Below are 25,296 nucleotides of genomic sequence, written 5' to 3' on the forward strand. Positions count from 1 at the left end.
CATGAGCTTTCGTGACCTACAGCTCACTTCATCAGATGTGAGCTGTAGCTCACGAAAGCTCATGCTCAAATAAATTGGTTAGTCTCTAAGGTGCCACAAGTACTCCTTTTCTTTTTACTTATTTCTAGTTATCTGCTAGCAATTATCCAGTGCCTGCATTGTGATTCAAACATACAGGGGAAGAGGAGACGCCCTGGGAAATTTTAAATTATTTTTTATTAGGCTTAAATTAGCTTTCGAACAGCACATAGAATTAAAATGGACAACACCTGCCAGACCTGCCCATGTAAGAGTAAATGGCAGGAGTAGTTGACAAAATAATTTAACATAGATTTAGCTGATAAAATTCCCAACCTGATATACTATTGTGTCAGCCTATTACAGATTATTAAATTATTTAAAAAAGCAGGCTTCCAATTGTACAATTTTCAATTTAATCACTAGCTGGGAAATTAAAACAAATGTGATTTTCACCACCATCCTCTGCTATGCTGAGACTTGACATGTTAATATTAGATTCTTTTAATTTAATCTGGTTTCTGATAATCTTAAAGGCTCCTCTGCCAAGCCTGGTAATATGCTACCAAGCCCACTGCAGAGCTTCTTAGCTGCTGGAAGCATTTTTGTTTCCTGGTCAAAAGCTTCACAGACCAAAGATAACTGCAATGATCCTAAGCCCCAAACAGTTCAGTCATATGAGATGCCAAACACCCTGGTGTGGGGGGAAGAAGTGTTGGGGGGAGGGGAGTGAATTCAATGGAAGTTGAAGGCACTCACCACTGTGTAAGAATAGGCCCTTGGTTGTGGGATGGGAGGGAGAGCTCCCTGACTGTGGTATTTCATCTTTACCTTGCAGAATGTAAAGATCTGGGTTGAGATTTTCAAAGCAGTGACTTAGTCACATACCTTCTGTTCAAATTAATGGAAGGTGGGAGGCTACATCCCCTTCTTTTAAAAAAATCTAAAACTTGAATCCTTCCAGGATTCAGAGTGGTTGCTGTGTTAGTCTGTATCAGCAAAAAGAATGAGGAGTACTTGTGGCACCTTAGGGACTAATAAAGTCTCTAAGGTGCCACAAGTACTCCTCCTTCCAAGACTGACTCTCTTATACTACTTTGAAAATCTTAGCCTTACTCGTTCCGTTCTGAAGAATAACGACAGCAGATGTGCTCTGTTCAGCATACTGCATGAGATGGAGGCTGAGATTTTTAGAGGGGCTTAAGGGAGTTAGGTGCCCATTAACTTTCAATGGAAGTTGTGCACCTAATTTCCTTAGGCCCCTTAGAAATTTTTCTAAGGCCATGTCTACACTACCCGCCGGATTGGCAAGTAGTGATCGATCTGTTGGGGATTGATTTATCGTGTCTAGTGTAGACACGATAAATCGATCCTCGATCGCTCTGCCGTTGACTCTGGAACTCCACCATAGTGAGAGGCGGAAGTGGAGTCGATGGGGGAACGGTGGCCGTCGATCCCGCGCCGCGAGGACGCAAAGTAAGTGATTTAAGTCCATCTAAGATAAGTCAACTTCAGCTATGCTATTCTAGTAGCTGAATTTGCGTATCTTAGCTCAATCCCCCGCCTAGTGTACACCAGGCCTAAATGACTTTGACCACTTGGGAGAATAGTTGGTATGTGTGGAGTCTCAACAAAAGGACATTTAATCAAGGTCAGGTTTTGTGAGGTACTGGGCACCATTGATGAAAACAGGGATTGAGGCTGCTCAACATCCCACAGAATCAGCCCCTAGAAAAAAAGATCCTAAGGTATTAACAATGGCCCAGGAGATGATACATTCATCTATTAAAAAATATGCTACTCAAGGTAGACAGCTGGAAGCACACTATCCTCTTCTAGCCAAAATTAAGAAACAGTTGATCTAACCATTAGCTTTTGCCAGTACAAAATAATTTTTCAGACACTTTTGTTATCAGGGCAAAATAAACTTTTAAATATTTTTAAACTGTGAAAAAATACAAGTAAATTTTTATTTAAAAATATATATATTCCTTACTCCACATTTGTTTGTACAGATAGTTTTGTGTTAAAAGGACAAAAGAAAAAATAAAATAAACACATCAATAAAGGCATATTCAGACTATCAAATTATTTATATAGTATATTTGGTAGAAGCATCTTTCTGTAAAACTGAGTAAAAGGAAGTAAATTATTCAGCTTTCATCTGCTCTCTAATGTCAGAAGGCAAAGTTTCAAACAAAGTGTCTTCCACAACCAAGCCAGTCCGCTTCAAAGCCCTACACTCACCAAGTTCAGGCGGGAGAATTTCAAAGTGATTGCCTTTAATATCCAAATAGGAGAGGAATACTAAATTACCAATTTTAGGTGAAAGGACTGATAAATTATTTTTCCCAATCTTAAGAGTCTTAAGTTTTTTGCAAAAGTATAATTCATCTGGCACATTCTCCACTTTGTTACAAGTGATGGAAAAATACTGTAAACTTTGCAGCACTCCTATTTCCGGTGGAATAAATCGTATATCATTGTAAGACAAGTCTAAGTATCTGATTTTGTTGCATAGGAATAGGTGGGATGGAAGAACCTCTATTTTGTTGTGACTAAAGGAAAGACGCTCTAGGCTAGTGAGTTTCTTTATATGCTCTGGGATATATGTTATACTGTTGTACCACAGTTTTAGGATTGTAAGTTTTCTCAGATATTGAAAACTAACTATTTCTTCTATTGATTTGAGGTTGTTTTCCTTTAAATCCAATTCCTGGAGACTGAGAAGGCTAAAAACTGCATGAGGTATGCGCTCCAAATCACAGTGAACCAGCTCCAACTCAGTCAAGTTAACCATTTTCTTCAGGTTATTGAGCATCACTAATTTGGTGCCATCGTTATGAATACACATTTTTTGAAGATGACTTGAAACATCAACTGCTGATTGTGGGATTTTGGATACATTGCTTTTAATGTAGAGAATTTTAAGGCTTTTAAGTTCCCGAAAAGACTCAAGAGTAATGTTTTTGGAAATATCATGACTGAGAGAACCAATTAAATAGAGCTCTTCTAAATTTCTGAGCCCGTACATCCAATGTGGAAGCTCTCTGATGTCATCAAATTTGACACTCAAGATCTTCAGATTTTCCTTCAGAAAAGCCAAGGCAGCACTGTGGATCTTCACAGAACACTGGTACAAAGAGAGCTCTTGGAGATTATCCAACTGTGCAATGGTTGCTGGTATCATAACATTATTAATTATTTCAAGTTTTAGAGACTGCAGCTCTGTAATTTCAAAAACTGTGTCTGGAAGTCCAGAAAGCATGAAGAGCTGCAGTTCTAGCCGGTTATATGCATTTGTTTGTAGCCTCTGTCTCAATTTATCTGCAGTCCATTCATTGTTTAAGTTCAGCTGTTTCAGCTTGTTTTCACTGACTTCAGACAGGAACACTGCAAATCTCTTTGAATAAAGAGGGTCATATTGATCTATCATGTGAAGCATAAAAGCAAAGTCATTCTTAACATCTGGGATATCATCAATTCCAGTCTCTTGCCGAACATATTCAAAGGAATATTCCTTTAGTGAACGATAGAACAACCAATATAAAGTGTAAAGGCATGTTAGTCCATAGATGCTTACAAAGCACAGGTAGCAGAAGGAAAGTTTAGAGAACAGATGTGCCATGGTATGATTACAGGAAAAATTCTTATATCCTGTCATGTCCTGTATGTCAACATTACAGTCTACTGTAAATTGAACTTCTGAAACCAGTGCACTATTGTAAGCAATAATGATAAGGAATTTAATAACTTTAAGTACAGTCTGACGAACATACATAGCATGGAGCAGATCACTTTCTTCAACGTGCAGTCGGAATTTCTTCACCTTTTCAAACAGTGCTTTTGCCTGTTCTCCTTCTTTTTTATCCAATGCCCCTGCCGTCCCCTTATCTACAACAAACTTTTCAGGTATCGATTTTAAAGACTGAGTCTTGACCAAAGTGCCTTCTGTGCTAGGTTGGATAGTATTTGACCTTGTTATGTTGTTCTTCCTGTTGTCCTTCTCTTCTGAGTCTTCCCCAGACACTTCAGATAAGGCCCTTGTTGTCCAGGGAGAATCAAAACATTTCCCCAGTATGGAAATGAAGTGTTCAATTTTTGAGCTTGATCCAGGGAATTTGAACCAGAAGTTACTACATAGCATGAATATCAGAGTATGTATAAGGACAAGGTAAGGGAAGTATTTTGCATACCAGTGCAGTGCACGTTCATAGCACATTTGGTTTATAAAGCTATACTGCTGAAGGTCTAAATCAGTCTTTAGTCCTTTCATTTCAACAGTGGCAGGAGTAGTGGATGGTTTGGGTGGAGGAAGTGGAGTTGTATTTGGGACTGCATTAGGAATGTGAGAGTGATTCTGTGAAGGCTGTATTCTTTTTGGAAGGCATATTATCTTGTCTTGCATGACCTGAAACACACAGAAAGATACACTTTCAAATTATGAAGAGATGATGCCTAATGTCATAACTGTTTGGATAATAGCATCAGCAAAATGTAATTTCTCCTTGACATACTCTATGCTGAGTACCAGTTCAGTGGTTAAGTCCATTATTATTAGTTATGTGCTAATCACACCCTTAATATATATGCTAAAAACTAGATTGTCTGACCTATTTAGTCGTCTCCATACATAAAAAAAAATCTTCCACATATAAACAAACCTATGAATGTATAGCTCTCTCTTTGATTTCATGATCACTGCATGAATTTAGCACTAACCAATCAGATTTAAACCCACCACACATACACACAGGGGTTTATTCTGCCTGAGTGCCCACACTTCCCATTGGCTTCAGCAGGAGCTGAGGGAGCATGCCACCTAGCAGAATTGGACCCCACCACTATTTTTTAACTATCTCCAGCATGGTAACTGCTGAAACTTAGGCTATGTCTACACTTACCGGTAGACTGGCACTGCTGCAATCAATGTAGTGGGTGTCGATTTAGCAGGTCTGGTGAAGACATGTTAAATCAATGGGAGAGTGCTCTCCCACTGATTTGTGTACGCCACCTCCCTGAGAAGAGTAATGTAAGTCGGCAGGAAAGCATCTCCCATCGACACAGCGTTGTGTAGACATCGCGGTAAGTTGACCTAAGCTATGTCTACTTCAGTTATGTTATTCAATTAACTGAAGTCACGTAACTTGGGTCGACTTACCACAGTAGTGTAGATCAGGCTTTAGAAAGCTCCTTTACATACATTGAGCCAGATCCACAACTGGTATAAACTGGTATAAAGCTCCAGTGAAGTCAACAGAGTTACCCCAATCAACATCAGTTGAGGATCTGGCCCATTATCTTGAAATTGGGTTTACACATTTGTAGCAAACATGAATGTAAATATTTGTCTGTTTCATTTGCATTGTTTTCACACACCATTCCCCTTGTGGTTTATTCAGTCAAGCAGTTAAGTATGCAAGTGACTGAAACTATGCTTTGTTTATGTCAACAAACACTTGGCTGCTAGCCCAAAAAGTGCCCTTGTGAAGTGTGATTTTTGAATATATCACATACTTACAGATCTTCTGTACACAGCAGAAGATATTTAAAAAATATAACACAAACAAACTTCTAACTTACATCCTGCACAATTTGAGACATTTATCATTGAAATTCAGGAGCAAATTTCCTGCTGGTGTCAATGAGCAGAGCTCCACTGAAGTCTGCCAGCTTATGACAGCAGAGAATTTGTCCCTTTCACTTCACTTCCTAGGGAATGTGAGTTTCACATTACAGGTATTACTGGATCCAGCAGTGTCAGCTGGATCAAAATCCTGCTAAGAAAATGTGAATCGGTAAGAAACGGCATAAGGGTTAAACAAGAAATGATGAGACTTATTTCATATCAGTGACAGAAACGTAGGGCCAGATTGTGGCATGCTCTATAGGTCTATGCAGAAGAGAAGCAGCCTCTGCCGAGTCATTACTCCTGCATAGGTGGGCAAACAGTAGGTAGAGCAAAGGCTGTGGGATGTATACTGCACGAGGTATAATCCGAGCATAGGGTATGTCCTAACTAGAATGGGGAAAACTGGGAGATAGATCTGATTTGATAGGTAGTTCCTGGGTCTGCACAACTGTGCACTGCCTCCTATGCAAAATCACAATTTAGGGCCCCCCCCCTTTTTTTTTAATTAAAAGGGACACTGTTAATGTTTATGTGTCTACACTTTGATCTACTCTCAAACCTGGTGGAAAGATCCTTCAAATTTACAGATGTAAAAACAAAAAATATTCATGACCAAATATCTATATTGTTTTTAAACAACAGGTATTTTTGTGGAGCCCACCATACATAATGCTTTCTGCTCCTCATCAGATTTTGGCTCTGTAGCAACATTTAACTAACCCAGCAGTTAACATCAATTGTTTATGTACCAAGCATCCTTGAAATGTTTTGGCATGGAGGAGGCAGTTATTAATTATGGGTGGTTATGAATAAAATAAGCATATTCATTTCAGCTCTATTCAAAACACAGGGAGAAAAATAAAATTTGTGTGTGCCAAATGTGAAAAGACAAAAATATATTTTAAGACCCTAAGAAAGTTGTAAATAATAAAGAGGGAAAAACAAGAATTTAACTCTACAGTCAGGCTTGCTTTGCAAAATTGTAATGAAAATTGACCAGGTTAGGCACAAAATCTACTCACCCTCCTTTGCCATGACTGAGGATCATTAAAAAACAAATGGGCCAATTCCTCAGCTGGTGCAAATCAATATAGTTCCACTGATTTCTGATTTTCAGCAGCTATGGGTCTGGGCCATGATATTTTATTCATCTGTTCAAACAAATTACTCATCTGGGCCAGCAGATTTTGGCATTGCTGTCAGTGACTACAGTGAACACAAAACTTGATAATGGTCTTCTGAAGAAGGCTCTGTCTGGCGTTTTTTGAACACCCCTGACAACATGCTTTTAAGTTATACTTTGTTTAATTTACCTGTAATGTACATCCAAAGACACCAATCATCAGCATGGCTACTGAGAGATAGTCTGTAAACACATCCCACCATGGCTTCAGTACTCTGAATGCTGGCTGCTGTTCAGAGAACTGACGAAATTCGGTGACAGGAATCATGTTTCTGAAAGATAGTCAAGCAAGGCTGGTGTTTAGTCATTTCATGCTATCTTCCTCCATTCCATATGACTCATGGAAAAAGATATTTGACTCACTGGGTGAAAAAAAGAAGAAGCTATTTTGACCTTCTACAATCATTAGGCATTCCATGCTTCCCATACTTCCCTCCCAGTGCCTTGGACCTAAAAATGGGCATAATAGTCATCTCACAAGGATGTTTCTGGATTATTCATTCATGGCTATAATGTGTTTGGAGATCCTTGGATAGAAGGCACTCTAAGCATTAGTTACATTAACATATTGTCTTCTTAAATCCTCAGACTTCATACACTGTCAACGAAACCACTACAACTGAAGCATTACTTCACAAAACCATATTAAAAGTCAGAGTTATTTATCAGGCAGTGTCAGTATCAATAGGCCTGCACTGATGCCCAGTTTGTTGCAGTAATGGTGATGCTATACGGCTCTCTTTATGAAATTACATCCAGCCAAGAGAGTCCCTTCTGATATCTGTGTGCTTATCTCACAAAAACTCAGCAGAGAAACCAGGGGAAAAGTGCTTCTTCAAAAGAGGAAGAGCTGGTATGAGTGATTAATAGGATAAACCTTCTCTTCACTCTCTTTTCTTTTAGAAAACAGTGGAAAAATTGATCCCTTTAAATTATATGACCAGCACTTATCAGTGGAGCACTGTACTTTAGGTATCCTTTACCTGACAGCATCACAGTGCCCATAAGTGTCACTCACAGGAAAGACTCTTGAGCAAGAGCTAAAGCATGTCATAAATTGTTTTTTCTTCAATACTGCAATACGCACTCTTTTATGGCCATTGCTAGGAAGATTCCTTCCTTCCTTTTCTTTATTTCCAGAACAAATCTAAATAATTTTGGAATGCTATTCCTTCAGATTTTATTTTAAAATTATTATTTTTCTACAAAAACTCAGATATATTTTTAAAGAATATATAAATACAATGTTAGTCTATTAGATGCCACTTAGTGATCCCTGATAAAGCTTTGCTATTTACCTGACTGTCAGCTCAGTCATTGGAAACTGGCATTTTGCTGATAACAGAAGTACTGCCAGCTCCAAACATTCAAAAATCCCACAGATCACGAGAATGGCTTCAAAATCATTTTTTGTTTTGTTTTAACAACAACTTTGGGGGGGGGATGTGATTTTTTTGTGGGATGTTTTTTGTTTTTGGGATGGAGAGGTGATATGTCTTCTCGCATCAGATCCTGTAGGCTTCACATTTTCAAGCTTTTCTCCACAACTCTGAGGGGTAGATTTTTTTTTTTTTAAACCAAAGTTGAGATTCTCACACAATCTTATGACTCCAGAAGGAAAGCTTTAAGAACAGCGCCTAATGTCATGAGAGTTGGCAACATACAGCAAGAAGTGCACTGAGCATAGTAGTGGATGGGATGGGAAATCATTCTGCACTGAAATCAGTGGGAAGCCCGGCTAAATTTGAATTCTGCTTTCTCTATGTATTTTTAAGTTTTGTTTTATCGTAACTGTGTTTGATTAATTTATAGGCAGGTAACTGATGAGGAATTTAGATGAAGACATATAGTCTATGCCACTACAAGGAAATGCTCCTCGGATCGCCTTCCCTTCCCCTCCTACTATATTGGATAATGAGCATATGTAGCATGACCCTCCACTAGCTGGAATGTCAGAACTGCTCAAGAGCACATGACCACATCACTGTGTTGTTGGTGGTCCACAGACGATGAGGAAGAATCTCCATGGGGAAAATCTCTCGCATCCTCTATAGCAGGTCTATCTGTCGAGAAGGATGATCTGAGTCTACCTAAGCAACAATACTTGAACAATCTGAAAATTTTCAGATGCAATGTTTTTCTGTCAGAAAATGTCGTATTGAAACATGCTGTGGGAAATGTCAAAATTCTGGCTTTTTGTTCTGATTTGGAACAAAAATTTGGAATGTTAGAATTTCCCACAGAATGGAAATTTTTGTCCAAACCAGCGCCAGATAATACTTAGCCCCGTTACTGTTGCACAGTAGAAAGTTTATACATTGGTTACTTTAAAAATAGAAACAGACCAACTGATTTTTTTAAATCAAGATCTATAGCACCTGAAAATTAGTAACCATTCTTTCAGACTAGAGAACCTCACCAGGGAAGAAAAGCACTCTGAAAAATATTGATATGAAGAGGGAAAAAATTACTATTAAAAAAACTTGTCAGGGGTGAGTCAATCTAGTGTTTAGTTTTGTTGTGACAACTATATCAGAATGTTATTTAAGGTCCTGTTCAGCATTCTTTACTCAATATATGGTCCCAATGGTGGACGTGAATGAACTAATGAACAATAATGACAGTATACAATGAATACAAGGAACAGGAATTGAATTGAATAGAATACAAAGGGTGTCCTTTGTACATAGAGTGGGGACTTTCTACACTTGATCCTTCTTTTGCAATATTTTGCAAACATGGATATTTGCAAGATTCAGATGGAGACTGGTCACAAAGGTATGGGATATTTGAGCCATTTTCTGTCATTCTCTCAAGAAAATCATTTCTAATGGCAGGCTACCTTTGTGGCACTAGAAATCACAGCAGAGGCCTGTAAGAAATCCAAAGGAAGGTATCTGTATTCTACAATGCTGCTGGATTGAATGACTGAACGAAAAGTGGATATATATAACTACCACTTCTTTTACAACAGTAGCTTGATTTTACACATTCCGCTTCTAGCCCTGTTGCCATGAAGACACCTTGGAATTCCATAAGCAGAGGATTCCAAAGCTTCAGAAAAACAGACTGCATGTTTATCTTTTTCAAAGAATTGCTAAAGAACTCCTCCAGACTGCACAAGGACTCTGACACTAAAGAAGTGTTACAGTCAAACAGTATTTTATTCATAGATTCATTTCCAATCAGATGTGACAAGGACTTTGCAAACGGAAAAGGTTCAGATTCAATCTATATTCTGCTGACTATTTTAAACAAGTCAAAACAGAGACAGTTTAAAACCAATGCCACATTTCAGGACACAGATCAACACATTAACTACTGGAGTTTCTCTTATGTTATTAAAAGGAACTGCAATATTAAAGATGAATTTAAACACTGTGGGTTAGAATTTCAGCTGGTGTAAATTGGTACTGCTCCACTGACTTCAATTCAGTTGCATCCACAGTTACTATTTACAGGCACAATACCCAGTAGTTTAGGCCTAAACTTTGACCTACATTAAATGTTGTTATAATCTGATTGGAGAATCTCTGAATTCTAAATACTCTTAATTAAAATCATCACTCTCGTTCTCTTTTCTCTCTTGCTTCCCCTACCCCACCTTGCTCTCCAGAAATTTAAAAAAGAAAGGGAGGCATGAGCTAGACTATCTGGTATTCTGCTGCTGCAGAGAATTAAGAGAAGAAGCCCAAGTTAAACTTTGTTCTGAGAACCAGCCAATGGTGGTATACAAACAAGGAGGGATAAACAACACAAAACAAGCTTGTAAACAATTCAAAATAAAATTCAGGGTTTGCCAGATAGAAAACTGGGGGGGGGGGGGGGAGGGTTAGTAGGGAAATATATTTTTAATGTTTCTAGGGAGGTATTTCAAACAATGGAAAATAAAGGAAACTGAAAATTGATTCAGTGAATATGGGCAATGAGAGGAGATGTGAAAATACAGGAGTGCAGAAGAATTTTGAGGAACCCTGAAATTCCACAGCAAAAGAATAGCACATGGAAAAGGAGGGGACAGTGTGGTCTTCTGAAGGAATATGAAGATAATAAACAAACAGGCATATGCTGGGAATGGAGATGTGGGGAAGAAGCAAACAAGAGCACTGAGGGCCACATTCTCAGCTGGTATAAATGGGCACAGCAACTTTGACTTCTGTGGAGCTTCAAGCATTTACATCAGCTGAGAACTTGGCCCACAGAGTCAGTTAATGCTTTCAGGAGCAGATAAGAGCAGCAAAAAGCAGACTGAGTTAATGCAACCTAAAGGAGTTAAGGAGAATAAATAGATGAGGGTGGGGAAGAAGGGAATTGGAGACAAATTAGTCTCATTAATAAATGAGAGAAATTAAATCAAATTATGATTCTAAAATGGCTACGCCATTGCACTAATCTGCCTGTTTGCAATTGGCCTTCATCAAATTAAATAAAGAAAAGTGGTATAGACAGTTAGGAAGTAATGAAGGTTCTTGCCAATGTGGCTGAAGAGAAAAGTGAATATATTTTATAGATCAGGAGATGCAGATGACATGCATTTCAGGATAGGAAGGAAATTAAATAATTCAATTCCTGAACCATTGACAGCTCACAGGAATACCTGCAGGGTGCAGCTGGGGAGGGGTGATGCTAGCAGAGCAGGGTTTTCCATTCACTGACTATCCCCTTGTGGGGCTGATATCCTCAGGCCCAGGCTGGAGAGGTAGTTTAGTAGTTTATAAGAGCTTTACTATATTTTTTCTCCAGTGTGTTTTTGTCAAGTGTCTTGAAAAATACTTTAGAATTAAAACCACACACACAACTGCATCTAAAATACTGTCCTGAATTAAAAAGATACAGCCAACGATAGTGCGACTATAGCCTTTGGGTCTAATAACAGGCTACCATGGTCATTTTTAAAGAGATGTCTGTTGAGTAACATACTTCATTCTGTGTAGCATAACTGGTAGTGGATACGTACTAACCTTTACCTGCACAAGGGGGTTGGTCACATGAAACTGCTGTGCGTTTTTAACTTACCTGTCTCTGCTTTCCAAATGCAATTTAAATAGGTATTATGATTGGAAAAGCAGATTCAATGAAATATAAAGAATGAATTGGACACTGTCCCTTTATTTTATCTATTGCAAGCTCTTTGGGATAGGGAGCATGTCTTTGTAGATGTCTGTATGGCCACTTAGCATATTTTCTTCATGGAACACCCAAAAATAATAAAAAGTTGACACCAAGATGGCTGCTTGTATAGAGTTGCTTTCCCCAGGTTCTTTAAGTGCCAAACAAATGTGTTGTCCACAGGTGACATGCAGGAGATGGAAGGATGGAGTTTCCCTTCCCTGTACCAGCAGGTGGATCAACCTCTCTGGGAGAATAACTGCAGTCTCCAGGATGTGGCAGAGGCTACCGACTGTTCTGCGCTCCCTAAATGGGAGATCGATCAGGGGATTGGTATCATTTGTTGACCCACTGATAGGCCCCATCTGTCCCAGCCACCTCCCACACCATCCCCATATCCTTGCTGAACAATGCCCCAAGACTGGGTCCCCATACACAGCTTCACTACAGCTTGTCTGCTACATACAGTATAAAATGGCAGCTCCACTGTTTTTGTTTCTTACATGACCACCCACAGAGGAACAAGATTTGCCACTCCAAGAGTAATGGGTCTGCCAAACTGCAGAGTTTTTCACTACAGGTCAAGCCTTTCTCTATTTTTATTCTTCATGTGGAACAAGATAATCAATTGTTTTACAACACAGGGAGGCAATCATTATTCATTGTGTGTGTTACAGGATCAGGGCCTCATTGTGCTGGATGCAAATATTTAATAAGACAGTCTCCAGGAGCTCACTGATGCAACAGGAAGTGAAGAACACAATGGAGGAGAAGAGAGAAGATTAAGGTGACAATAATAGGAAGACAGGGTTGCAGGTATAATTAACTAAATACACCTTGGAGGCTTGAAAGGTGTGGGATTTCTTAAAATAACCAGCTACGAGATATAAAATTATTCATTTGCTGGCAATACATTTCACAGTCATAACTCTGCATCAGTATAGGATAGAGAATCAATGCCATCACCTCTTGAGGGTGTGTCACAAGGCTATGGACTTGATCCTGCTCCTCTGAAGTCAGTGGGAATTTTTTCCATTGACTTTAGAAGGGCATAAGGTCAGGCAGGCTTCAGCTGAGGGCAGAACAGCAGCAGGGCTGTGAGTGGAAGGTTTGTGCATCAAGACTATTCTGTGATTTTGGGACAGATGGTAACCATGGGGGACTTCACGCTATTTCAAGCCAGGAGATCCACTGATGGCACAAAGTGCTGGGCTAGGCAAAAGTAGCTCTCCCTGCTGGCTTACATATACTGTTTGTGTTAGTATGAATTATGAAGTGTCTTTTGGAAAACTGCTGCAAGTAAGTCTCTGGGCTTACACATACACAAATTATGGACCATTCATATTAATTAAAAAAGCAGAGAGCAATGTATATTTAACATACAGGCTGTGGCAATTATGAGCAGCAATGAACCTATGGCCTGGGAGCTGCGGGGCTGATGGAGTCTGTAAGCATTTATGTTCCTTGTATTGGATGAGTGCTGGATACACGGAGTATTACTTCATATAAAACATTACACTGCACACTCCTGAAATTGGAGCACTTTGTCACAGACCGTAAACATTTGTTACGAGTAATATTTCAGTGCAACTTTCAAGGGATACTGTAATATCTTTGGCCTTGGACGAGACACCAAGTTAAGGAAACAAGCTAAACTTTAATGACAGAAGGCCCAATTCTGCAGTTCTGAGCAGATAAATCTTCCGAGTTATTTTTTGGTTTTTGTCTGCACAGAGACCACGGGATTCAGCTCTTTGTTTGGCCAGCTAGAGTAGATAAGACTAAATTATGGCCACAGTCCTGCAGCCAGATCCGCATGGGTGTACCTGGGGTGCTGGGTTAGGCAAAAATCACTGCACCCGTGTGGAGCCCCATTGATTACAGCCAAGTTTTGACCTGGACTGAACAGTAGTAGAATAAGCAGGGAAGGCTCTACCATGTATTGAGGTCATCCGACAATTCCCATTTTAAGACCTTGTTTCAGTTTTTTACAACTTTGCTGAACTGTTTGGCCTGAAATTTTGCATGCTGGGTGTCTGCCTCAGTCTGAAATAGTTGGTGTTTTTTTAAAAGAAAAATGTAGCCAGTATGGTTCCACTGTTTCTGAGAACAAGACTGGGGGAAAATACATTTTGCCCATATTAAAAAATTCTTGAGATTTTTTTCTTTGAAAGGCTTTGAAGCAGGGACTTGAAATTTGGTAGGACCTGGTGTTTGTGTCAGTGATGAACCTTTTGCTGTCCAGGCAAAAATCTGCCAAATTAGGCCAAGTTATAAGCCTTTGAAAAATTGCAGTTTAAACATGCTCAGTGGAGACTTCTTTGATTTAGTAGCTAGAAATAACTGAAGATTCCACCCTCACTGAGCATGCTTGAGCCTCTCACTGCTCCTAGTGCTGACCAGACAGTGAATGCACCATGCCCACAGCATGACTGAACATACTCCATCCCCTCACAGCTCCTGTGTGTGACTGGACAGTGCACATGTGCCATTGCGGCAGAGTTACGGAGTATGCTCCAACCCCAAGCTATAGGGGCGCAGAAGGAATTTCTCTGAAATTGCTGCTCTCAGCTACTCCAGGCTGGGCACTGTAACCGCCAATAGGGAGCCTGTCTCTCCTGTGCTCTCAATGAATCCCATCCTCTGCTGGCACCCAGTCAGCATTTTGGAGGACGCCATCTGATTTGAAGGTAGAGGGGACAAAGGACAGGCAAAGGGAGGGAAAGGAATAAATTGGGACAAGGAGTCTGCTGAGCCTGGGACTGGGGGAAAGAAACTGGGAGCTGGAACCAGAAGACTGGAACTGGTTGGGCAAGGAAAAAAACAGTACATGACCACATAATGGATGACTGTTTCGTTATTCATATGCACAAAAGGGAAAGGGTGCACAGGCAACCTTAATACTGGCATTTCCTAACATTTAAGAGCTTGACTTTATCATCTTAACAATGTTCTTTTAATTGTGTGTGTAAAATATATAATAAGGTCTTGGCTGATGTCTTCGATTTTGGCAATCATTTTACTATATGTTTGAGTAGTGTCCAACACAGTGTGTACCTAATCCTGACTGGGGCCTCTGGATGGTCCTCTTGTAACACATAAATAACATGCGTAAATAAATAAAACTCTTACTACTAACTTTTTCCTACCTTTTAGGCATTTGAAGGGAACAGTATATCTAAGAATGAGTCACCCTCCCCTGTTAAGCTTTGAAGCCACAACTATTTTCTGTGGACTGGTGGAAAAACTACAATGAATACAGATCATTTGTAAAGCTCTTACAATTTTTGCCAGCTTTTTTTTTTGGTGAGCTTCCCTTAGTTCTGTTGATCACAACTAAGAATTTCACAGTGAAAAACATCAATATTTGGGAACAAGGAATACAAACAAGTGATGCTACTGCTCAATAATAAACTCAATTTTAAAGAACTGGAAAGTGTGTAAAAATACATTTTAAAAGATCCATTTATGTCCTCAAAGCAGTTATTTTTAGGTCTACATGTTTACTGTATTCTAGAAACATTTTAAAACAAAATATTTGAAATTCATTTTCTTGGGGGATGGGGCTGATCAACAAATGTGGCCTAATGAGCGAGACAATGGAGTAAGAGTCAGGAGTCCGAGCCCCAGCTCTGTCACTGGCTCATTGCATAATCTCTCTATATCTTAGTTTCCCCATTTGTAAAATGTGCATAATGAGGCTTACTACCTTTGTAAAGTGTGACAGGATGTGTGGATGAACAGTGCTATAGATTATTTTCTCTAGTTCTCTGGAAAGAATCCAGTCTGAGCTGATAGTGACTGAAAATTGTTCTCTGATGGCTTTGTGAAATTAGGCTGATTTGATACCACAAAGAACAAAAATCTCCCACATCATAATTAGTACTAGTTGGCCTTCTGTGGAGGGACAACATTGAATTTTTCTGTAGAATGGATTATTCTCTCACCTCGAAACATGATGGTCCCTGCAGGTCAGGGTTCAAACACAAAATAGGGCCCCATCCTACCATCTGTACATGAGCAATGTTCCTCATTGACTTTAATGGGAGTTTTCCTTAGGTAAGGGCTGCAGGACGAGGCTTATACACTGTTCCCTGGGCTATGCCTGTCCAGTGCAGAAATAGGACTTTTGTCTCCAGGGCTATAATTCAGCACATTTCCACACACACAGCATTTTAAAAAGATTCTCCATCACTTTCCAGTAAAACCCTGAGTTCTAAGATTCTGTTTACCCAGTTTCTAGGACCCCCCAGGGCAAGGACTGGGGCCAAGTCTTTTATAAGCAACTAGTGTGTGGCACTTCAGACACTTTAAAGGGAGGCAGATTTTCAGGAAGTGCTGAACACTCACCTGAAAATCCTAGCTCTACTGAAATCATTGAGAGTTTTGCTATCAACTTCAGTGGAACCAGGATTTCATCTCAGGTATTTCCAGCTAGGAGCCCAGATTCACTAGTCACTTTTGAAAATGGTGGCTTGTGTCATTCTGCAGACACATGGCATTATGTGCAGATGTTGGAAAACAATAATAGACACACACATAACAAATACAGAGGAGGAAGTGCAAGAAATGTTTCTTGTTCTATTTTAAGTGTTTGTGACATCATCAACTGCTCCAGAAGAAACTCAGAGACAAACTTCAAGACCCACCAGATACATTTAAAAACACAGCATATAAAATCAGTTCCTCTTTGACGTATGTAACAGCAATTTCAGCCTACACACAAGTGAAACTATTGCTGCGGAGTTAGTAGCCCAAAAAAATATTCTTGTTGTTTTTTTTAATACATAAAAGCCATAATACCTTTTCATGTGAGTAGCATAAACACATTTGCATACTCAACTGCTCTCTCAACTTTGTTGGATTACGGAAACACAAAAGTAGGGCTGGATCATGCGCCTCAAAACCTCACTGAGGTCAATGAGAGCTGTGTGTACACAAGTTATGCAGGATTTAGAGAAATAGTAAAGTCCCCAAATTTTCTGTCCCAAAAGAGACCGATGAAGTGAGCTGTAGCTCACAAAAGCTTATGCTCAAATAAATTGGTTTGTCTCTAAGGTGCCACAAGTACTCCTTTTCTTTTTGCTTCAAAAGGCATATACAGCATTTTGCAGCTTTGGGAATAACACTCTTATCTTAACAGGGTTAACATATCTTTCAAGCTTAGGACTCTGCCTCAAAATGCTCTGTACATGATAAAAAAAACTATTAGATCAAACTCAAACATAGAGTAAGAAGAAATTATTCAAAAAGTGATATTTTAAGACATCCTAAAATCTGACAACCTGATTCAGAAAAGCAAAAGTTTTGCCAGGTTCTTCAGAAATCCTTAACATATTCAGATAGCACAGACACTTAGGAATAATCCTAAATTTTAGGGAATACAAACATTGTAAAAAATAGTGCAATTAATTGATTAGAAATATGTAGGGGCCATAGCTGAATACAAATATTCATTATCCATAAATCTGAAGTTGCATAAACAAATTTCACTGATGTAATTAAAAATTAAAAATCAACCATGACCAGGTCAGGAAACATAAAAATACCTAAAGAGATCCATTCTGAGTCTCAAGCAGTTCTATCATCTGAAATGTTAAAGACCACACTGTAGTGGAGCCAAAGAAAATTAAAGAAGTGTCTGCTTTCATGATTTATGCCTTTTTCATATAAAGGATCTTTTCTTCTATCCCTTGCATGTGGTACAAGGGGACTTTTTAAAGTTTGCAGTATTCTTATAAAATATTAATCCCAATACACCTGGATAAACATACAGATATTTTCAGTCAGAAATGTATATCACACATTTTTCTCCTTAGTGTAAAAAGCTTCCCACTAGAGACCACATTTGTAGGACAGATCAATCATAGAAGCATAGCCCATTTTATACTAATAGTATCATTTCTGACTGGGCAATAGGAAAGGCTAGTTTATATAATTTTCAAATTTTTAAAACTGATATAGTCTACATGCATAAAAAAAAATATGTAGGACTGCTGTTTTTTAGGCATTCTGTCCAGATAACCTCCTTATTTCAAAATCCTGTTCTGAATTAATAGAAAAAGAAATGTTAACAGCTACTGTATATTGATAACTACTAACATTAAGTGGATCCTTACAGGACATAAAGCTCAAAGATTTGAAGGATCTAGAAAAACAGATCTGAGTCTGAACTCTTTATAGGACTCTTTCAGCTCATTGGGCCTGGTCTACGCTTACAATTTAGGTCGACATAGCTACAGTGCTCAGGATGTGAAAAATCCACATAGCGCCCACTGTAGGTGGAGCTAGGTCAACAGAAGATGAATACTTTTATCAGTCTAGCTACCATAGCTCAGGGCATGGTGCTCCTACAGTGACGGAAAAGCTCCTTCCATTGCTGTGGGCTGCATTTACATTACGGCGTTATACTCACGTAGCTATAGCACCAGAGTTATGCCATTATAATCCCCATAGTATAGACTCGGCCTCAGTGTCCAGCCATGCCCTTCTGAGGGCAGATTAGAGTTTTCTTAACCAAAAAGTCTTTTGGTATACCACAACACACAGAAAGGTAACTCCTAGTAGTAGTCAAGCCAAAATTTTTTTAGTTGTCTGGAATTCTGATCATAATACAGCAGGTGTAATAGTGTTTACAAAATGGCGTTTAAAATGGGTTTCCTCTGTTCTATTTTCAAGGTGTGCATGAAAGGTATTTAACAGCAGTTCTATGTCACAATGCAAGAGGAGGGTGCAGTTCATCAAAAAGTCATCAAGATTGATTGTACCAGTTATAGGACTTGCCTAACAACTGTCTCTCTTCAGCTGACAAACAGAAATTACATTTCTTACAGTTCAATATCTACTTTTTTGTTACTGCATTTCAGCATTAAACCTGGGCACTCCAGTGTGACATACCTGGTATGATACATGGGGCAGCACTTGACTCTTGGTTTGCTGCATTTAGCAGTTATCTTCAGCAGCATGCAAGTGGTCAGTCCAGATCAGATGCTAGATCTCCAAAGGGACTCTGGGTATGTCTACATGAAAAGGCTACAATGGTGCATAGATACTTTACAGCAATAGAAGGGGTTTTTCCATTGCTGTAGTAAATCTACCTCCCCGAGAGGTGGTAACTAGGTTGATGGGAGAATTCTTTGGTTGACTTCGTAATTTCTACGTTGGGGCTTAGTTCAGCTTAATTATATTGCACAGGGCATGAAATTTTTCACAGCTCTGAGTGATGTAGTTAAGCTGACTTAACTTTGTAGTGTAAACCAGCCCTTAGGCATTGCAATGCCTAACTTTTAGGTGACTTGCCACCAGTGGAATCCACAATGCCAATGTAGGCATCCAGGCTCCCTATAGAATGCATGGGGAGAGACAAGCACTGAAGATTAGAATTCACAAAAGCCAACACACTGAGTAGGGGAGCCACCTCAGCTAACCAGAGGAAATGTCAAGGAGAGAGATGTGGCCTAAGGCTCATTCTCCAAAGGAGTGAGGTGCCTAAATCTGGGCTGGATTTAGGTGCCTATCTGTGCCTGGGATTTTCAGCTTTGCACCCTCTCCTGGAATTAGCCATCTAAACTGTGGTTTGCAAGAAACAGAGGACGAGGTGTTGGTGCTAGTGTCCTCCCTTATAAAACTTTTAGCCCAATGAGATGTGGGAGACCCAGGTTCAGTTCCCCTCCTCTACCTGATGTGGAGAAGGGATCTGAACTTAAGTCTCCCCCGTCAGAAGAGTACCCTAACCATTGGTCCCTGGGATATTCTGGGGGAGAGCACTCTCAGTGTCCCCTGTTGAAGTTGTTCTACTGTGTATAAATAATTAAATATGCACAGAGCCAAAGAGAGCGTGAGAATGACTCTACAACCCTGTGATTAGGGCACTCACCTGGGAGGTGAGAGACCCAGGTTCAGTCCCTCTGCTCCACTGCAAATGTAATTACCACCTACTCCTTCACAAGCCATTTTGTGCGAGATTAAGCTTGCTCTGAGAATGCCTACCATATCAGGCCCCTCAGGCAAGATAGGCAGAGGAACGCCTAGTTTGAGGATGTGGTTTGGCACTTTTATAGAAGAATAAAAAGAAGCCAATTCAGAGTGTCTACTGCACAAGTTTAAAGAAGCTTCCTTTGGCAGAGAACAACAGTGGTAACAGTGCCTGGCCTGCCCTGGGAGTGAATTATCCCACTAAAGGAGCTATGCCTGAAGGTACAGCAGGTACAAACTGCATACTCAGAGCCCAAAAGGGTGAAGCAAGCCTCGTATCTTGTCATTCTCAAGGGGAGAAAAAGACCTAATAAATCCACAGCATCGACGGTATTCAGAGGTCCCCATTCACTGTGCCCTGAGTTCCCAAATAGTGTTATGTCACAAGATCTCAAGACAGAGAGGTAAAGGATGAACTGTAGAGAGAAGCTTCCAGTGCACCAAATGTGTGGAGTAAAATGCTGGCTGAAAATTTTCCATTGAGTCTTTTTGGGGTGGAAAGTGGTTTCTCAGCTACACTGAGATTTTAATGAAAAAAATCTCTTTCCTTTGAAAAGTTTGGGGGTTTCTTAGAAAACCTGAAAACCAAACATTTTTTCAGATTTTAGAAAGTGAAAAATGTTTGATTTTCAGGTTAAGAAACCCCAAAAAAGTTAAAAAAAAAATTTGAATGAAAAAAAAAATCAGGTTCATCAAAATGTTTAGCAGAAAGAAAGAGAGAAACCCTCTCCAGCCCAGCTCGAGAATTAAATACACAGCTTCCACTATTGCGACTTGTTCTGACGAACTGCCTCTTTCATTTCCTTTCACATTCAGAGGTGTTTGGTTGGGAAGCATATTTCTTCCAGTTAAGGAAGGCCAAGTTTCGCTGCCTCTGAAGTAAAGCAGTGTTGTTCTAAGGTCACTGCACGACACTGCTCAAAGAAAGCCAAGGTTCTGCATCTCCTGTAGTGCTGACACCTTCTGGCCCATGTGATCACAAGACAGTATAATTCTGCCTATTGACCATCCAGCCACCCAAGTTTTGTTTAACTTTCTCATGCCCCCACCCAACACACACACACACACACACACACACACACTTACTACAGAAATATATCCACTAATGTGGGCATACATTTTAAACAGTGATGAGGGATTTTGGATGCCTCAATTTTTGGGAGCCCAGCTTGATGCACACTAAAGAGGCCTGATTTCCAGAAAGTGCTGAGCACCCAACTAAGTACCTTTGTGATGAAACTCAGAAAGATTCTTCTGATTGCCTCTATTGGGAACCAGGAGGCACTGGTCACAAATAGCGTATGTACAGAGTAATCAGATTTTTAGGGTTGGGAACCAAAAGTTTACATTTGAAACCAATTCACAGAACAACGTAAATAATACCATAAAATCTAAAACTGCATACGAGCTGTCCAGTGGCTGCCTTTAAACACTCAGACATTGAAGGAGAACAAAGCAAAAACTTCAGCAAACTTTTTAACAGGATTAGAGAGAGACTGGAAAAGGAAATGATTCAGACACCACAGGTGCTCAGTACAAGGCCTTTATGCATCAGTGGCGACAATTCAGTCATGTTTACACATAAGCAAGTTACCATTAGTTTAAAAATCATAATAGGGCCCAATTCTGTGACATGCTCAGCACCCTCCACTCCTCTTCAAGGTCCAACCCTGCACCACAGAAGTGAAAGGGAGTTTTCAGTAGATACAGATCATTAAGTGGGAATGAAGAGTGCTGGACTTTTAACTACAAGGATCAAGCCCAAAAATGAAATTAAAATACATAGATTTTTAACTGAGTTTTATTACATTTGAACAGCATACATTTTTTCCTTTGCTTTGTTTGCAATTTCCACCCCCAACTGTTCATATGTATGTATTTTTTTAAAAGAGCTTTTCTCTTTCTTAGCATACTCCATAGTATCCTCAAAACCTAAGTGATCTGTACAAGCAAAGGTTTACATATATTTCTAATGGTGCTATTCCAAATGTTATGTTCTCTGACACCTAGCGTAAATTTCGTAAGAGAATACAAAACAAATCTATACCCCAAGTACTTGTTTGTGAGATAAAAATCATCAATTTTGGGAAAAAAATCCTAATGGAATTATTATAAGGTATATTTGGCAGACTTTCATATGCTACTCATTTTGCTTGGTCAACTCTGTCTGGTTAACTGGATAAATTACATTTCATTTACAATGAACAAAAAAATCCAGCACATTGTAGCATAGCAATTCTATTTTAAACTGATCTTGAAATCAGGGTCATTTTAATTTTTGACAAAAATCGGAGCCATGTATTCTTGAGCCTTTAACTATATTTTCTCTTGGGTCATCTCTTTTCATGACGTTGGAATCTTACTACTAACTACCAAACCACACATATAACAAATAAGAGCTAGGAAGACACAGTTTGAAATTTCTAATATAAAATATTCTGCTCTTCTGAGCTCAGACCTTGGGAAGTGCTAATCAAATCCATCACTTATAAACCCCTTTTCACAGATTCCTGATTAAGCTCGGAGTACATAAAAAGGACTGGAATAATCCTTGTTCATGTCTCTGTAAAGAGATATACCAAAAGGTCGAACTTAGTGTGGCTTGCATATTCAAAGCTTTCCCTTATTTATCCCCCCCCCCCCATATCAACAAAAACAGGTTAACTCAACTAATCCATATGAATCGCGACTATTTTATCTTTCAACTACTGAGACTACTTCTTTTACCTGAATTCTTCGTAAACCAGAAGAACAGGAACAAGAAAACATGCCACTTACACTAGACGCTGATGCTGTTTTCCTCTGCTGTACCGTTACTCCTCAGGGTTGCTTCTACCATGGTAACTCAAGCCTACTGTTTCTAAACAGAAAAGGAGTACTTGTGGCACCTTAGAGACTAACCAATTTATTTGAGCATGAGCTTTCGTGAGCTACAGCTCACTTCATCAGATGTTTACCGTGGAAACTGCAGCAGACTTTATATACACACAGAAATCATGAAACAATACCTCCTCCCGAATAAATGGACACAAATCAGATGTCAAGAATTATAACATTCATAAACCAGTCGGAGAACACTTCAATCTCTCTGGTCACGCAATCACAGACATGAAGGTCGCTATCTTAAAACAAAAAAACTTCAAATCCAGACTCCAGCGAGAAACTGCTGAATTGGAATTCATTTGCAAATTGGATACTATTAATTTAGGCTTAAATAGAGACTGGGAGTGGCTAAGTCATTATGCAAGGTAGCCTGTTTCCTCTTGTTTTTTCCTACCCCCCCCCCCCCCAGATGTTCTGGTTTAACTTGGATTTAAACCTGGAGAATGGTCAGTTTAGATGAGCTATTACCAGCAGGAGAGTGAGTTTGTGTGTGTATGGGGGTGGGGGGGATGTGAGAAAACCTTGATCTATGCAGGAAATAGCCCGACTTGATTATGTAAAGAGTTGTCACTTTGGATGGGCTAGCACCAGCAGGAGAGTGAATTTGTGTGGGGGGGTGGAGGGTGAGAAAACCTGGATTTGTGCTGGAAATGGCCCACCTGTTGATCACTTTAGATAAGCTATTACCAGCAGGACAGTGGGGTGGGAGGAGGTATTGTTTCATGATTTCTGTGTGTATATAAAGTCTGCTGCAGTTTCCACGGTAAACATCTGATGAAGTGAGCTGTAGCTCACGAAAGCTCATGCTCAAATAAATTGGTTAGTCTCTAAGGTGCCACAAGTACTCCTTTTCTTTTTGCGAATACAGACTAACACGGCTGTTCCTCTGAAACCTGTTTCTAAACAGAAAACCAAATGTCCAAAATTGCTACAGGTTTCAACGCTGGGGGTTCGTCTGTTGTCATCTACATTGGCTTTATGTTGATGGCAACCCTAAAACGTACCGTGTCAGCAGAGGAAATTCTGAGATTCCAGATAAAGTTTGGCTTTCACAGAGCTACAGAAGACGTGGGGGTGGGGGAGGGAGATGGACTGTGCACAATGAAATACCGAAACGTTCGCAGCAGCTCTTCAGTGATGGGTGAAGGTGGTGGGAGAGGAGAGAGTCCCCTAGTGACTCTGGCTGCATTCACCGACTTCCTGGGCTCTTTAGCTGGGGCCCCCCTCCCCTGGCTGCTGGAGGAGCCCAGCTCTGCGCGGCTGCCCAACAGAGCAGCCCTCCCTGCCTCGGAAATGCAGCTGCCTGCCCCGGTTAGCAAAAGGCAGGATGGGTAGCTCGCCAGCCCCCGGGAGGGAACGAGCGGGTCCAGGGCTCCTCTGCCCACCGGGCCAGCAGGGGAAAGGCCTCCGGGCTCCTCTGGATGGTTCCCAGCCCCTCGAGCAGCCCCACCGCGACGGCGCCAGCCCTGCCCGCTCCCAGGGCTTCTCCAGCGCCCGGAGCCCGCGGCCGGCACCTTCCCCGGGGCAGTACCTGGAGGCTGCGGGCGAGGTCTGGCGGGCGGGCTGGGGGCGCGGGCCCGGGGGCAGATACCGCCGCACAGCGCAGGATGCCGAGCTGCCGGGTTCCCGTCTAACGGAGCCGGCTCCCCGCGGGCAGCGGGCGGGGATGAGATCCCGCCTGGCCGGGGCAGCGAGCGGCGCCTACCTGGGGGGATGCAGCGGGCTGCGGCGCGGGGGCAGCGGCGCTCAAGGCTCCCGGCGGCGGCAGTGCGGCTGGCGGCTGCTTCCCTGCTCCGAGCTGGGCGCCGCCGAGGCCGCTGCCCCCGCCCCTCCTCCTGCTGCAGTCCCGGCCGCCGACGCCAGGGGCTCGCCGCAGGAAGCGGGGCTAGTCCCCGCCTGGGCTGGGGCGGCTCCCCTCCGAGAGAGCGGCCGCGTGGCTGGGCCGGGGAGGGGCGGCGGCTGCCTGCCTGGGTGGGGAGAGGTAACCCGCCTGGGGGGCCCAGCCCGGCCGGGGCTCAGGGTTGGACATATGCCTGGAGATTTCATCACATGACATCATCTTTAATCAAAGATTAATCTTTAATTCCTGGAGACTCGGGGGGGTTGGCCAGCCCTAGGCCCAGCTTAGTCAGGGGGAAGATTGCCAGGAGTCGTCCCCACAAGTCCTGCCAGTAGAGCCCAGCAGCGAGCCTTGGCCCCTAGCAGCAAGGAGCAGGGAAGAAAGCCAAGCCTTGGTCACCCATCACTGCCCTGTCAGTGCCCCAAAGCCAGCTTGGCACCTTCTAGCCCACCAAACTCACTGAGCAATAGGAAAACAGGCGGGGGTCCACTACCCCAATCCCTGCCCCCTGGCAGCTGCAGGGAGCGTGCACCTGATAGGCAGTGTTTGCAGGATCTGGCCCTGGGTTACTGCCCTGCCTGGGCTCCCCAGCCAATCCTTCCTGCTTCTCTTCTGTAAGCTATTACCAGCAGGACAGTGGGGTGGGAGGAGGTATTG

The 25,296-nt window shown here is 41.2% G+C and overlaps 1 protein-coding gene across 5 annotated transcripts; it reads right to left on the reverse strand.

Annotated features, from left to right (window-relative positions):
• Window positions 1–77: 77 nt before the first annotated feature.
• LRRC8C (leucine rich repeat containing 8 VRAC subunit C) lies at window positions 78–24,648 on the reverse strand. 5 transcript variants are annotated; one of them, XM_078854096.1, is made up of 4 exons: window positions 24,505–24,648; window positions 22,695–22,776; window positions 6,964–7,105; window positions 78–4,429 (listed from the first exon to the last, which is right to left on the reverse strand). In XM_078854096.1, the coding sequence occupies exons 3-4, from the start codon at window positions 7,099–7,101 to the stop codon at window positions 2,168–2,170; spliced, it is 2,400 nt and encodes a 799-aa protein (XP_078710222.1). In that variant the 5' UTR covers window positions 7,102–7,105; window positions 22,695–22,776; window positions 24,505–24,648; the 3' UTR covers window positions 78–2,167. The 5 variants fall into 5 exon arrangements, with proteins under 5 accessions (XP_078710222.1, XP_078710224.1, XP_078710223.1 ...); XM_078854098.1 differs by lacking the exon at window positions 24,505–24,648 and adding an exon at window positions 24,331–24,494; XM_078854097.1 differs by lacking the exon at window positions 24,505–24,648 and adding an exon at window positions 23,693–24,494 and having other exon boundaries at window positions 22,695–22,770.
• Window positions 24,649–25,296: the final 648 nt, after the last annotated feature.

Source organism: Lepidochelys kempii, chromosome 8 (assembly GCF_965140285.1).
Source record: "Lepidochelys kempii isolate rLepKem1 chromosome 8, rLepKem1.hap1, whole genome shotgun sequence".
Lineage (NCBI taxonomy): Eukaryota > Metazoa > Chordata > Testudines > Cheloniidae > Lepidochelys > Lepidochelys kempii.

Coding starts and splice junctions, on each gene's coding strand:
- LRRC8C (XM_073357121.2), bottom strand. CDS start 7,101: ATGATTCCTGTCACCGAATTTCGTCAGTTCTCTGAACAGCAGCCAGCA. Junction 4,430..6,963: donor TCTTTGGATGTACATTACAG/GTAAATTAAACA, acceptor TGTGTGTTTCAG/GTCATGCAAGACAAGATAAT.